General features: G+C 38.2%; 1 protein-coding gene across 1 annotated transcript in view; it reads right to left on the bottom strand.

Moving 5' to 3' along the window:
* Positions 1 to 12,875, bottom strand: part of MDFI (MyoD family inhibitor) — a 647,095-nt gene extending 634,220 nt beyond the window's left edge. Inside the window, exons 1-2 of the mRNA XM_044076755.1 lie at positions 12,297 to 12,875; positions 11,928 to 12,032 (exon numbers count right to left, since the gene is read on the bottom strand). Of these exons, the coding sequence (XP_043932690.1) occupies positions 11,928 to 12,021 (94 nt within the window). The 5' untranslated portion in view covers positions 12,022 to 12,032; positions 12,297 to 12,875. The remainder of the gene's footprint in view (positions 1 to 11,927; positions 12,033 to 12,296) is intronic.
* Between the last annotated feature and the right edge of the window lie 1,000 nt (positions 12,876 to 13,875).

Genomic DNA, 13,875 nt, shown 5'->3' with positions numbered 1-13,875 from the left:
CTTACATGGAACGCTCATACTTCTCAGCCTCTTAGTGCAAGACATCTGGGCAAAGCCAGAAAAAATGGGAGGACAAAGGCCAAAAAACAGGGACAGAATTTAAATATTGTTCCGATAAACCTAGAAAGTTGTTAGAATAAAAAGTTTTGCATTATTACATACTTTCTGAGAGATATAAAGTCTGAAACTCAAATGTTTGTCTTTATTTAGTATTATTTAGTAACTTCAATATTCAATAATTTACTAGAAAACCACAATTTTTATGAGGAACAGACCAAAAAATTAGGCAAAAATCTGGATATTCTGTGAAAATCTGTACAGTTGAGAGGTATGGGAAGGCTAAATAAAATACATAAAATTACTTTAGTAATGTCCAAAGTTATCTTCTGAGTAGCGGCTCCTTTTTGGAAACAGTATGTATAAAATCCTTTGAAACTCTAAACTTATTAATAGCATCCACTATACTTGCAAACATCAGAAGACACTGCTAATATATTTGAAAGTCAAATCTATCAGGGCAAAACACTTAAAACAGCAACAGCAATAGAGCGCCAACTTTGAATCATAGTTATACGCCATGTCAAAATTCAACTTTTAGCCTACCACTGAAATAATGTGAGAAAAATACAAGCAAGGACAAAAGGGCATGTCTCTCCTTCTGCGGACCACATTCCACCAGAACACCTTGGGAAATGAGTACCTTATAATCGACACCTCTTACAAAACCAATAAACAGAAGCTAAGGGAAGGACTGATTTCCAAAGTATGCAGGTGAAGTTTATCACTCTTAATAAGAGAGGTGATCAGAAAAAACCTGACAATTACAAATCAGTTACAATACTTAGCAGTCTATATAAAGCCCTGGAATGCATGGTACGCACTCAGGTTACTGCACGTCTACATAGATAACAAACCCATCTTAAAACACAGCATGCACTTAGGCCTTCACACAGCAGTTAAACTGTACTAGTTAATTAGGTTGGCTTTGTAGAATTGCAAAATGTCAAAGATCTAATTTCTTTTGCTTTGTTTCTGGATTTTACTAAGGCTGTCAATGTTATCAACCGTCAAACGCTTCTACCAAGGATGCTGTAACGTGGATGTTCCCAAGCTGTCCTTCTCTGCCTTAATAGCTCCCAAAAGGACCAGACTCTAGCTGTACAATGTCCAATCACATTATGTTGTATAAACACATCCAACACTGGAGAACCACAGGGATTTAATCTTTCACTCTCATTGTATATTCACTAACAGCAAACTATAAGTAATTAAATATACAGATTACGTAGTTCTGTACCATGCATCCATAGGTCTGCATACCCCAAAGATGTTCCACAAACAACCATATGACCCCATCCTGACAATTTATGGATTGTGTCACACAGCTCAGGTTGTTTGGCAATAAACTTTACATTCTGAAGAATATATCTATACTACAATAAAGGATAGCCATACAAGTTTGGAACAGTATACAGAATACATAATTATCTGCATTCTGCCTCAAAGAAAAGGTCTGCTGAAGCTGCTATTCTACCAAAACTATAATATGGATCTATAGTCAGCAGTGTTTCAAAAAAGACCTTACTGTATAAACTATATACTAATTCTATTAATGTGATTAGCATTGATATTTCCTCAATTAATTGCTGTAATTTCACGGAAGTTATAACCTTTTAACTTCAGAAACTTATCACTAAGACTTACTAAGACTTCTAACACTTAGCTGTAGAAAATTAGTGCTCCATTTAACTGAAAGCTTTATCCTTGTTCCTGCCACTAAGCAAAGTTTCTTACCTGGGCCAGCAAACCCTGCTCATTCTAGACTATTATCCCAACCTGTCTGCACCCATCTGAGACTCCTTCCAGTATGAGTCACTGACCTTCTTCTATTTAGGAGCATGGGATCTCAGTCTGCTCTGTCCACTTCTGTGGCCAGTCTACTTGCTCTTGTTATACTGTGACAATGTAGCAACTTTGTCATGCTTACTGACAACCTATTAATGCTACCCATTACTGAAACAATTTGAGATGTAAGTATGTACTCCAGTTGGAAGCTATCCTCTCACAACAAGCTACATTCAGTAAATTCTACACAACAGTTGCATAATAAAGCATCCCTAGCTTAAATTACACAGAGGCAATTAAGTAATCCTTAACTAAGCCTCCTAGACATCAGATTAAGAGATTTCAGTCACTCTGACCTACAACCACATGCACACTCACACCACCAATACCTCCATAACTTACACACACCGTCTCCAAGAGTCATCACAGTTATGAGTGCAAATTGCTAAGGGTCATGCACAGTAATGTCTTAGTTATCGATCACTCCAGAGTTAGGCCCTCCAACACCATCATCACTAGGCTGGACATGAACACAGTAATGACAAGCTGTCTCTCTGGTGCTAGGACTCATGCTGTAACAATGGCTCTTACTTCTCAGCATGCTGATAGGCATGACTATGACCCAGAATGTCCATGTGGATGTGAATGATCTTAGATCCTCCACCCACAAGGGGATGCAGTAACAGATGATGGAGCTTGTTATACATTTGTCTGCAGCAGGAACAACACTACTCTTGAGTGACAAAATAACAGACTTTAGCAGCAGAATTGATGGTTGGAGTCATTTTAGATAGATTCTACTTGTATCAGCAAGGGTAGAGATAGTTGTCAAGCCTTCCTGTTTTCCCTTGGTTTTTGTCTAGTAGCCAACATTTTCATACTTCTGTCATTTTTTTTAGGCACAGTCAATCTCCTTGACACTGCAAAATAGCAAATTTTATTTCAGACTATAATAAGGTGGCAAGATGGGGGTCTGAAGTAACAGATACCTGAACCTGTGGTCGTTCTGACTTCTGAGCACATTCAAATCTGCATAGTTACTGAAACTTGGTTTCAAAGTACTGACAGACTTTCTTCAGTTCACTTTAGGAATTTAGTGCCTATCATTCCCACAAGCCCACTGCAAACTGTCAGGGACTGTAGGTATTTAGCCAGAAGCCAATCATCTCAAGGCAAATCCACCCTGACCTCATCCTAGAACTTTCACAGGTCTAAATGACCCTTAATAAAACTAAGTTTTACATCACTGCTAACTTCAGATTCTGCTCCATGCCCCCCCCCCCCATGACCATGATGATTATGTAAGTCTTCTGCATAAGATGTCTATCCAACTTAGCACTTTTCTACGAAGTAATTCCAAATACTGAACAATGAACTGGCAAAGCTTACTTTTAATAAATATACTCAACATTTCCTATATTTTTCAGTGCTAACTACATAAATAAAATTGAGAACCTTCTCCCTATAGTCTCTAATGTCCTTGATTGTACCCTCGCCAACATTGTTCATGCTTACAACCCACCATGCATCTCCCCCACCCAACTTAAGTCTGATAACAGGTATGCATTGTTCTCTTTTAAAACTGTGGCAGCACTAGTACAAGCCCCATAGTCTTTACTGATTTCTCCAAAGCAAGTTCTTAACTGTGCTCACATTTCTAGAAAAGTTCAGAAATAATCCTTCTTTTCTCAGTCCCATTGCCATAGCTGCAAATATCACACCTGATTTCTGCTTGCACCTACACCACTGTGCTGAGAAAGCCATCCCTAAGAACTACAAATATAGTGGAAATTGAACTAAAGATCCTTGCCTTACAACTCTCATACTAGCAAATGGAAGAAACTGCTTATCATCTATAATAAGGCTCCATCTCATCATCATCATCAGCAACCCTCTTTTCCCCATTTTCTACATTGGCTCGGGGTACCATGTTAACTGGTTCCAGTTCTACACCACAAAAGCCCTGAGACAGGTTAGCAAGATGTCACGTTTACCATTAAAAAGTTGCAGCTGAATATGAGCATAAAGGCATGCCATCTCCATTAAAGACATGCATGATGTCACCCACCTATTAACAAAAACATCTGAGTAATAAGGTTCCAAACCATTAAACAAATTAAATATATTTTGCATTTAAAGTTGGATAATGGAATATCAATGATGCTGACTGGTTCATTGACCATACACATGAAGTTCAAGTCACCCTCCATATTCAGAGGCAAGAAGTACCCTTATAGCATCAAATATTTACAAAGTTATACATTGTATCCTACTATTTTAAGGGAAGGCTATGTAACACATGCATGATGATCTAAAGAAGGTAACTGGTGTGTGTGTGTGTGTGTGTGTGTGTGTGTGTGTGTGTGTGTGTGTGTGTGTGTGTGTGTGAGTGTGTGTGTGTGTGTGTGTGTGTGTGTGTGCATGTCGGAGGAAGAATGGGTGAGTGTATGTTTGATTATGATTGAGTAAAGGAGTGAGTTTGATATACAATTAGAATCGCCGTGTGTGTGCGCATATGTGTGTGTGTATGTGTGTGTGTGTGTGTGTCTGTGTGTGTGTATGTGTGTGTGTATGTGTGTGTGTGCGTGTGTGTGTGTGTGTGTGTGCGTGTGTGTGTGTGTGTGTGTGTATGTGTGTGTGTGCGTGTGTCTGTGCGTGTGTGTGTGTGTGTCAAAAGGTGAATGGGTGAGTGTATCTGTGAGTATGAATGAGTAAAGGGGTGTGTTTGATGTATGATTAGCATATGTGTGTATGTGTGTTTGTGTGTGCATGTCGGAGGAAGAATGGGTGAGTGTATCTTTGATTATGATTGAGTAAAGGAGTGAGTTTGATATACAATTAGAATCTGCGTGTGTGTATGTGTGCGCGCATGTGTGTATGTGTGTGTGTGTGTGTGTGTGTGTGTGTGTGTGTGTGTGTGTGTGAGGGTGGGGGGCTTCAATACTTCTCAACACCACCTACACTAATGAGCACCGGCTATACCGGTTGGAACACTGGGTACCAGGAACATGTTTTAAACATTACATTACTCACTCAAGTTAATAAAACAACAGATTTTGCAGCAAGAAGCTGCTGATGTAGAATAACAACTGTTACACTAAATGTCTGGCATTACTAACGGCATACCTCAAAAGGAAAATCTTCAGGCAAAATAATGCTAATTTCAGACTGTATACATACATCAAATGTCTTATTGTTCTTACAAATTGCACCCGGTGTTTTACCCTTACTAATTATAAACTTTCCTTTTCCATGTGTCATTCAAGTAACAAAGCCCTCAAGAGCAGCCTGGGAATTATTCAGATTACCCAAGACACATGATCTCCATTTGTGAACTGCAAAGTTCAGGTAACAGTCCATTCATCCACAACGCCTTGTTCCCATTTTTGCACCAGGGGTCGGGGTGTCACTTCAATGGTGACAATCATCTAGAGCCAAGGTTTACATCACTAAGTGGCTATCATTGCCGTGGCTGTTCTTCCTTACCACACACTCACACTCATAACTGTGGCCAGTTTGAAGTGTCCAATCTACATACTGCATGTCTTTGGAATGAGGAAAGAAACCAGAGCACCTGGTGGAAAGCCATACAAACACAGGGAGAACATGAAAAACTGCATACAGAAAGCACACCAATGGATAATCAAACTGGGGAACCTCTTGCTGAGAGGTGACAATGATATCCACTGTGCCATGGTACCACCCCTTAGGTAATAATGCGCAAAATATATTTTCATTACTGCCAAGCCAAATCAGAACTAATACCATACAGGCACATATTTTCCTGTTATCATAGACATTCATGGGTACTGGTATTTCACAGGAAAACTGTTTGCATTTAAGATTACTTCAAGGCATCTTAAAAATTATAAAAATTCCATATAGAAAGTCCTGTTATGGAATTCAGTAGTTCAGTGAACAAAGCACTCCAAAAGATAACTTCATTCCACTGTGCCTAATCAGGAAAAATACCAGACACAGATAGGTTTTCTATTACCACAACTTATCAGTATGCTTATATACCCTTGACAAACAAACTGATGTTTCATATTTTGTATAGATAAAAATCAATGGATGCACCTAAAAGGCAATCTCCAAGAGAAATAAAACACTCTCTAAACCACCTGACGTGGACAGGCACAAGATTAAACTCACACCAAAACATGTTTACAAAAGACAACAATGCTTATTCACCTTCACTGTCTCTTTGCCATTGTGTTGGATTTCATGAAGATAATAACCATTTTGATTTAGCCATTTAGACAAAATACTGCCAAAATGTTCTTGAAAATATTGCTTAGACTTTGGATACCTTTAAGGCTAATATTGATAATTGCACAGGTAGACATAAATTTACACCAGGATTATCATGTACTGTCCTGCTCAATGTAGGAGTTCAGCATTTTTAAGTATGTGAAAATCTTAGAAAGAACTTTTAGTTGTTGCCTACGCAAAAGTGCATATTAGTCATCTTACGGTCTCTATGATTTCTTATCTGGTATCATTCATGTGTTCCTTTGTACTACATCTGCTTCTAATAATTTCTACTAAAGGCACTAAATATGAAAGAATGGGTTGTTAACTCAGAAAAAAGGTCAGAAGTTCAGTGTTAACCACCCAACAAATACAATAAACATTTATAAATAAGCCTACAAATCTTGTTAATAGTGAAGCCATACATTACTTATAGGTTTATAGGTTCATAGGTTGGTACTAGGCTATCGGCTCTAGGGCCTATGCAAGCCTAGCCATAACAATTCCCTGGATATTTCTTCCCACAATATTTACTTCCCTGGACCCCTGTCTAGCAGGGTGATTGACGTGATCCCCGGGGTGAATTTCCTACCTCCCATCCAATCGTCAAGGTTCCTTTTGAAGAGCGCCAAGGAGGCACTCTGCTTGACATGTATGGGCAGTCTATTCCAGAGTATGGGGAGTCTTTGGGTCAGGAACCCATCCCTCCAGCATGTTTTTTTCATTGCGATGACAAGGTTTAGATCCCTGGAGCATGTAGCTCTGAGGGATTGGAATTTCTTTAAGTGGAGCATGTCCAACAGCTCAGGGTTTGACATGGCCTTGTATGTTATAGCAAACTAATGTCATATAAACTATACATAATACTTTGACTTCTTCTTCTTCTTTTGGCTTTTCCCGGTTAGGGGTCGCCACAGTGGATCACCTATCCGCTCATGATTAGCAGTGGAGTGTTGAGTTGCCAGCTCAGCGCCCAACCTTCCACAGAAGGCACACACATGCACACACTAACACCTAGGGCCAATTTATAGTGTCCAATCCACCTACAGCATGTCTTTGGGATGTGGGAGGAAACAGGAGTACCTGGAGGAAACCCACACAACCACAGGGAGGACATGCAGACTCCGCACAGAAGGCACCCCAGCCGTGGATCGAACTGGAGAACCTCTTGCTGTGAGGTGGCAACGCTAACTGCTGCACCATCGCGGCCGCCCTTATACATAATACTTTGACTAATAAATGGAAATTAGAACATGATTAATTTTAAACTATTACATATATCATAAACATGAATAACAGATCTGCCACAAAGTAGTGCAGATTAGTGTCTCGACCACACATATCCAGCGTACGGCCCATTAAAACAATGCTTGATAGCATCATCCAGGCCCTATTTGTGATATTCCATTCAAACAAACCATTTACACTCTGGTTTCTGCCATTATTCATGAGCAATTTATTTCATCTGTGTATCAAATGTAACTAAGCAGTAATGTGTATAACAATATAAATAGCACAGCACTCACTGGATGCATTTTAAATGTCATGGCAGAAATGGGAACATTACGGCCTTGTTGGAATATGTAGTTGCTCTTGACTTGTGAAGAACAGCCCTCCAAATGTGTTTTTACTAAAATATGCAAATAAACATCGCACATTTTTAACTCTCTGAGATTTCACACTGAGCCAGGATGGATGACACATTCCCCGGAATTCAATAACACCTACACTAAGTGTATACTGTCCTGAGTGAAAAGGCAACACAGACATAACGCACACCTTCTTCCTCCTAATTTTAGTTTTCCTACTGATATTCTTGCAGCTTTAAAGACTGACGGATTCATAAGGGTTACTACAAAGTGCAGACTACATGTACACTTAGTGTAATCTTTCTGAGCAACTAGAAAGCACAAAAAAATGTGATAAGAATTTTATTGAATACATATCATGTTCACTTAGTGTAGGCTGTATTAATTTTGGCCCATTAAGTAAACCATGCAAAATATGATACATATATTACAGTACTTTGTTCCATTTTTACCTATTCTGTATTGCCAAACTACAAACTCAACAGCTGTATTTTCACAGTATCTTCATAATCTTCCTCTGAATTTCTTTATATAACTACCGATACATATCCCAGCATTAACAGTGAGAAACAAATACAGTTAAATGTATTTATATATATATATATATATATATGTAAAAATGCATTTGTGCATGACAATAAATTTATAACAATTTAGGTCTTAAAGGGGAAGGATGTTTGTGGGTGTTGAGTTGTACACTTTTTCTTACAGTATGTGTGTGTATATATATATATATATATATATATATATATATATATAATATATATTTACTAATTATTTAACCAGTTAGTGGACTAGTATGAAATCATTTCAGCAATTACACAGGCCAAACAGCAAAGACGTAACAAAACAGCATAACAGACAGAAAAAAAAACATAACATTACAATAGAAAATAAAATTGTTTTCATTATTAACAACAGTGCACTTTGCATGTGCAACTGTATATTATACAAGTAAACAAAGCCAGAAAAATACAAATGTTCATTTATTCAATAATAGCAATAAGTCACAGAAACACAAGAATAACAAACACCTTCAACCAAAATTGAACAAAATTACCAAGCTATAAATCACCCCAAAAGGCACGAAACAGAGCAGTTAATAATAAAAAGTATTTATTTACTTAGTAACTTATTTTATGACCCTCCAGTTTTTGCTAACCGAATATTTTTTACTGCACAAAACGCAACAACAATACTGCCCATCAACTGACAGCATGTCACAACTGTGGTAACACAATTTTTCACTGTGTTACCAGCTGACAAACAGTCTTTTTCTTTATTCAGAAAAGTAATTACTTACAGGCTATCAATTTTATCAAATTGCAGCAAAGTCTATGTGTCACAATGATTTCCAGCATGCGTTGTTTAGGAAGAGCATACATAAACACAAGATCATGGAGTTGGCATATATAATTAGCAGGGGGCTCCCACAAGAGTAGGATTCAGTGAACACCAGACACTTCTTACTCCCCGCTAATTTTATATATATATATATATATATATATATATATATATATATATATATATATATATATATCAACTCCAAGATTGTACTTGTTGGCCAACTGTCATCGCTCGATGAAAAGTTTTATGATGATACGGTCTTACGATTAAAGGATGGTTTGAGGTTTAGTGTTTGATGAATGGCCATTCGATGACTAAACATAGACCCCCTGCTGACTACACATAAAGAAATAACATTGTAACTGTTATCACTACTTTTAATTCTACATGCATTACTTTATTGATGCCCTCACGTTTTCATCTGAGTAATGACATTACATTTCCAAAATAGTTCAGGCACAGTCCATAAATGCCTTTTCTGTTTCTTTTCTGTTAGCTCCTTCATGTTAGTTTAATCCCTGATTGGTCACATGATATTTTCAATGTCCAAAGCCTTTTCCCTGTGGCTTAGTGTTTACAACATTACAGTTATGCTCTACAAAGCAGACATTTAGACTTCTAAAGTCTACTCACAACATCTCTTTTTTTTGTCAGCTGGTAATTTGCTTAGGATGCTTTTAGATACGTTCCAGTTGTGCATTATATTCCACATGTGGTCAGACTTGTGCCACAACCACTAATTTACTTCAGGTAAAAAGTATTTGTACGATATATTGTTGTCTTCTCTTTTATACTGTGGCTACAAGGGAAAATGCACAAGTATGCACTGTGCCTAATTAGTATTCCTATGGAACATGAACTTTGCAAAAACAAATTAATGCACGTGCATTTATACACACAAACACACATACACGCACAAAGAGATATGTTAAGAATGCAAATAGTAAAGACAAATAATCTGACATGCAAACATCCACCCGATATACTGTCATCATTCAGTTTTAGACTCCAGAGGGGAGCTTCTCACTATATATATAGTTCTAACACTCCTTTTAGCATTTAGCTAATACCCCAAATAACTGTTACATTTTTTTGTGGCATCTTTTTTATGCTGAATTTACAAACAGTCCTTATAACAGTGGATTATCGGGGATGTGAGAAGGGTATCTATGAAGTAGGAGCAAGATATCTGGCAGTAAGAGCCGAGTATCTGAAAAGTAAGAGCTGAGTATCTGAAAAGTAAGAGCTGAGTATCTAGGAAGTAACAGCAGTGATTGCAGAAGGTATAATGTCTAGTATGATTAATTGCCACACCCTGGTAACAGAATACTAAGTCCCATCATTCTGCAATATGTGATTGATCCATTTTGTGGTTGCTTTTTCTACACAATATGCAGTTTTACTGCTGCTGATTATCCACTTGTTTGATTTAGTCTTTTCTGATTTCTTTTTTCTTTTTCCTGAGTGAAGATTTCTTTATTACCTATTCCCTTCCCTGTCAATGCAAACATTTTCTCTAAAGGACCACCCCTATAAATATCCAATAATGAAACTGTTTTATGCCATGGAATGCTTAGAAACATTAAATGAAACCAACAATGGTTGATTAATGCAATAAAAATCAGCCTGGACTTATAAATAACCATTCATAATGGGATTAAAAACATCAGAGTCCATAAATGACCAGAAATAGAACATTTAAAAAGTTAAGTTTAAACCACTGGGCACTGCATTTTACAAGTCTTGCAGCCTACTTGCACAGTGCAAAAAAGTGCCATTTCTTTAACTTCTTACTCTGCCCTATTTTAAATGAAAAATGACTTGTGCATGCTGTAAGCCACTCAGCAATAAATCATGACTGTACAGTGCAACACTTTGCATCCTATACTTATAAAGTGCTCCGTGACACAGCAAAATCACATTAAACTCGGGGGGGGGGGGGGGGGTTCAACATCAGCTCGTTCTCATCACAACAAACGAAAATGTTAGATGACCCATAACTGACAAAAAAAAAATCAGCTACTGTTCTGACCTATAGAAACTGTAATACTTTAATATGTGGGAGTGTATCCCCAGCATCACCTCCCCAATGGCTATTATTACATTCGTTTTTAACTTCACTATAGTGTAATATTAGTCTCTAACTGTCTCTATAGTGGTGATATATCTATATTTTTCTGCATGTACCGTAGGCTTTTAGACTAACATAAAATTCAAATATTTCAGTTCTATAAAGACAGTATGATGACAACTGATACACTACAAAGTATGTATTCCCTGTTCGTAGGACTGCTGTGCTGGAATCTTTAGTTATAAAACTATCTACAGCTTGTCTTTCCTAAATATATGCTTATGTTTACTAAGTAATAAAGGAAAAGATACATATCTCCACGGGTTATTTACAGCACTCCTTGTTTACTCAGTGAAAAGCAGACTCACACATGACAGTAGTAACGTTGTTTAGATGTTTCTATGACCACCAAACGCAATACATTTTCAGTTTTATCCAGCATCCTACCCTTTTTAAACACCTGAGCATACTGCTCACTCTTTCTTAGCTACCTTGCTTTTTTGATAAATAATTTGACAACTGATACAAACTCCACATGCGACTTTCAGTGGTTCAGCTTTCTTCCATCTGAAGTTACATGGTTTCAAGCACAATCGTGTGTGTGTGCGTGTGTGTTGTGTGTGTGCCTGTGTGCGTGTGTGCGTGTCGGTCCATTTCTGTCAGTGTGCGTCCGTGTCTGAGTGTGTCTGTGTTTGCTCGCGTAAGTGCGCGCGTGTCTGTCTACCTGCATCTGCGTGCTTATCTGTGTGTGTGTGTGTGTGTGTGTGTGGGTGGGTGTGTCTGTCTGTCAGAGTGTGTGTGTGTGCACTGTAGACTCTTACCTCTGAGGGGGGACAGAGCTTCATCCTGGACTGCCCCGGCATTGCTTTCCGATGAATCAGCAAGCCCTGGGGGATCTGTTCTCACCTGAGACATCTGAGCAGGCCCTGCAAAGACAGACAGATATCACTGTGTACGTGCTCCTGCAAGAACCCAGCATTACTCACACTTCTCAACTTTCACGTGCGGGTTCGGGTATGTGCATAACTTTAAAAAAATGCACTCTAACCCGCACAAAGTGCACACGAGAAACATGCATATTACTAAAAAAAAGGAACAGCTTGGAAATTTTTGGTTTGATAAGCATTAAACAAAGATGGAGTGATAACTAAAGTCATATGAATCTCACAACAAGCAGCTGTCATACTTACTTTCTTCTTTTTGTTTACTGCAATTCACAGATTTTGCATTAGTTTCATTCTTTTTCTCCCATCGTCTTCAGTTTTATTGATTTAGTACACACGTGTCCCTGCTCTGCATGATTTTCTTCACAATAGCATATTTTCCCGATTTCCTTAAAAGTATTGCTTTACGTGCCAAGCAGAGTCAGTCCGGAGCTGTCAGTCTTTTTGCACCACAGCACCCCTTTCTGCTAACACAAATGTAAACCCTTGGAGTGGACGATCCCGTTTTGCCCTCTGTGTTCCGGGCTCCTGGTGTGTTATTTCCTAGCTGTTACTCTTGCCGCCGAACTTTATTTTATGAGCTGCTCTGGTTTCCAACTTGTCAGCGGGTCCCTGCATTCCCAACTTTGTGGCTTGTCTCTTGTTTCTGGCCGCAACCTCCCAGCTCTGGCTTGCCTCCTCCTGTCCGCCTGACACAGGAAATTACATTCCGAGCTGATTGCCCCGTTTCCTTCGAGAAAGAGACACAGGGAGAGACTGTCTGCACTTACTACAGGACCTGGGAGGGTAGGCACTGAGCACCAAGCCTAGTCAGATAGTGAAATGACTGATGCCGAATGCATGAATAAACAAGGTGCCATTTAAACATGCAGAAGAATGCTGGGTGTGAAGGGATGATGTCCTTTTAGCTCACTCAAATGCTCCCATGCAATCCACTTTACGTTAGAGGAAAGGTGGCAACAGTTTTAACAAACTATATGAAAAGGTGAAGAGTTTGCTTAGGTCGAAGTGGTATTAATAGAGGGCTGCAACCTGTTGAACATTTTTGATTCTTATCTGGGGAGTATTGCTGGGTTTTATTTCCTTAAGTTTATCTCACACACACACACACACACACACACACACACACACACACACACACACCACCATAGTGAATAATGTTTCTCCATCTTTGGAAGCATAGGTTACTGGAAACACAGGTACATACCACAAAATGCACATTCACTCACCTATACAAACATAATGTACCCCATTTCACAACATCAAGCTGAAATGAATGTCAGGTCAGTTTTATCCTAAAACTTTGAAGTATTGCTCAGGGGCTGACTTAAACCTACCATTAAGCAACATCTGGTCAGTAATCAGCAGATGGAATTATAGCCAAAAGACTGTAAAAATGCTCCCAGAGCAGAAATTGTTACAATATGTCAATGCATGCAGAGCTTTCTTGCATTGTGCATGTTATCAGTTTTCTTGTTATTTATATTTTCCCTACTAGCAGTTAATTTGGCGGTAAAACATTTTATACTGTCCTTGTAAAAGTAATGAACACGTTAAACCAGTATGTTAAATAATTAACATTGAGTCATTCAACTTGTAATTAACAGAACAATTTAAACAATCACATTTGTCATATGAATATTACTTTGCATTAAGACAGTTTTTAATGCTATTTCAGATGTAGTATTATAAATGTAAAAACAATGATATTGAACAAAAGTAGCAGGTACTTTATATGTGATCAGTAGACTAACAGAGCAACAGGCAGAAAACGTTAACATTTTTAATTTAGTTTATTTTTAAACTTCTTTAACTCAATATTTCT

This window comes from Protopterus annectens, chromosome 7.part0, assembly GCF_019279795.1.
Source record: "Protopterus annectens isolate FY-2018-M chromosome 7.part0, PAN1.0, whole genome shotgun sequence".
Taxonomy (NCBI): Eukaryota; Metazoa; Chordata; order Ceratodontiformes; family Protopteridae; genus Protopterus; species Protopterus annectens.
The sequence above is the reverse complement of the archived record's forward strand: the minus strand, read 5'-3'. Positions and strand labels throughout refer to the sequence as shown.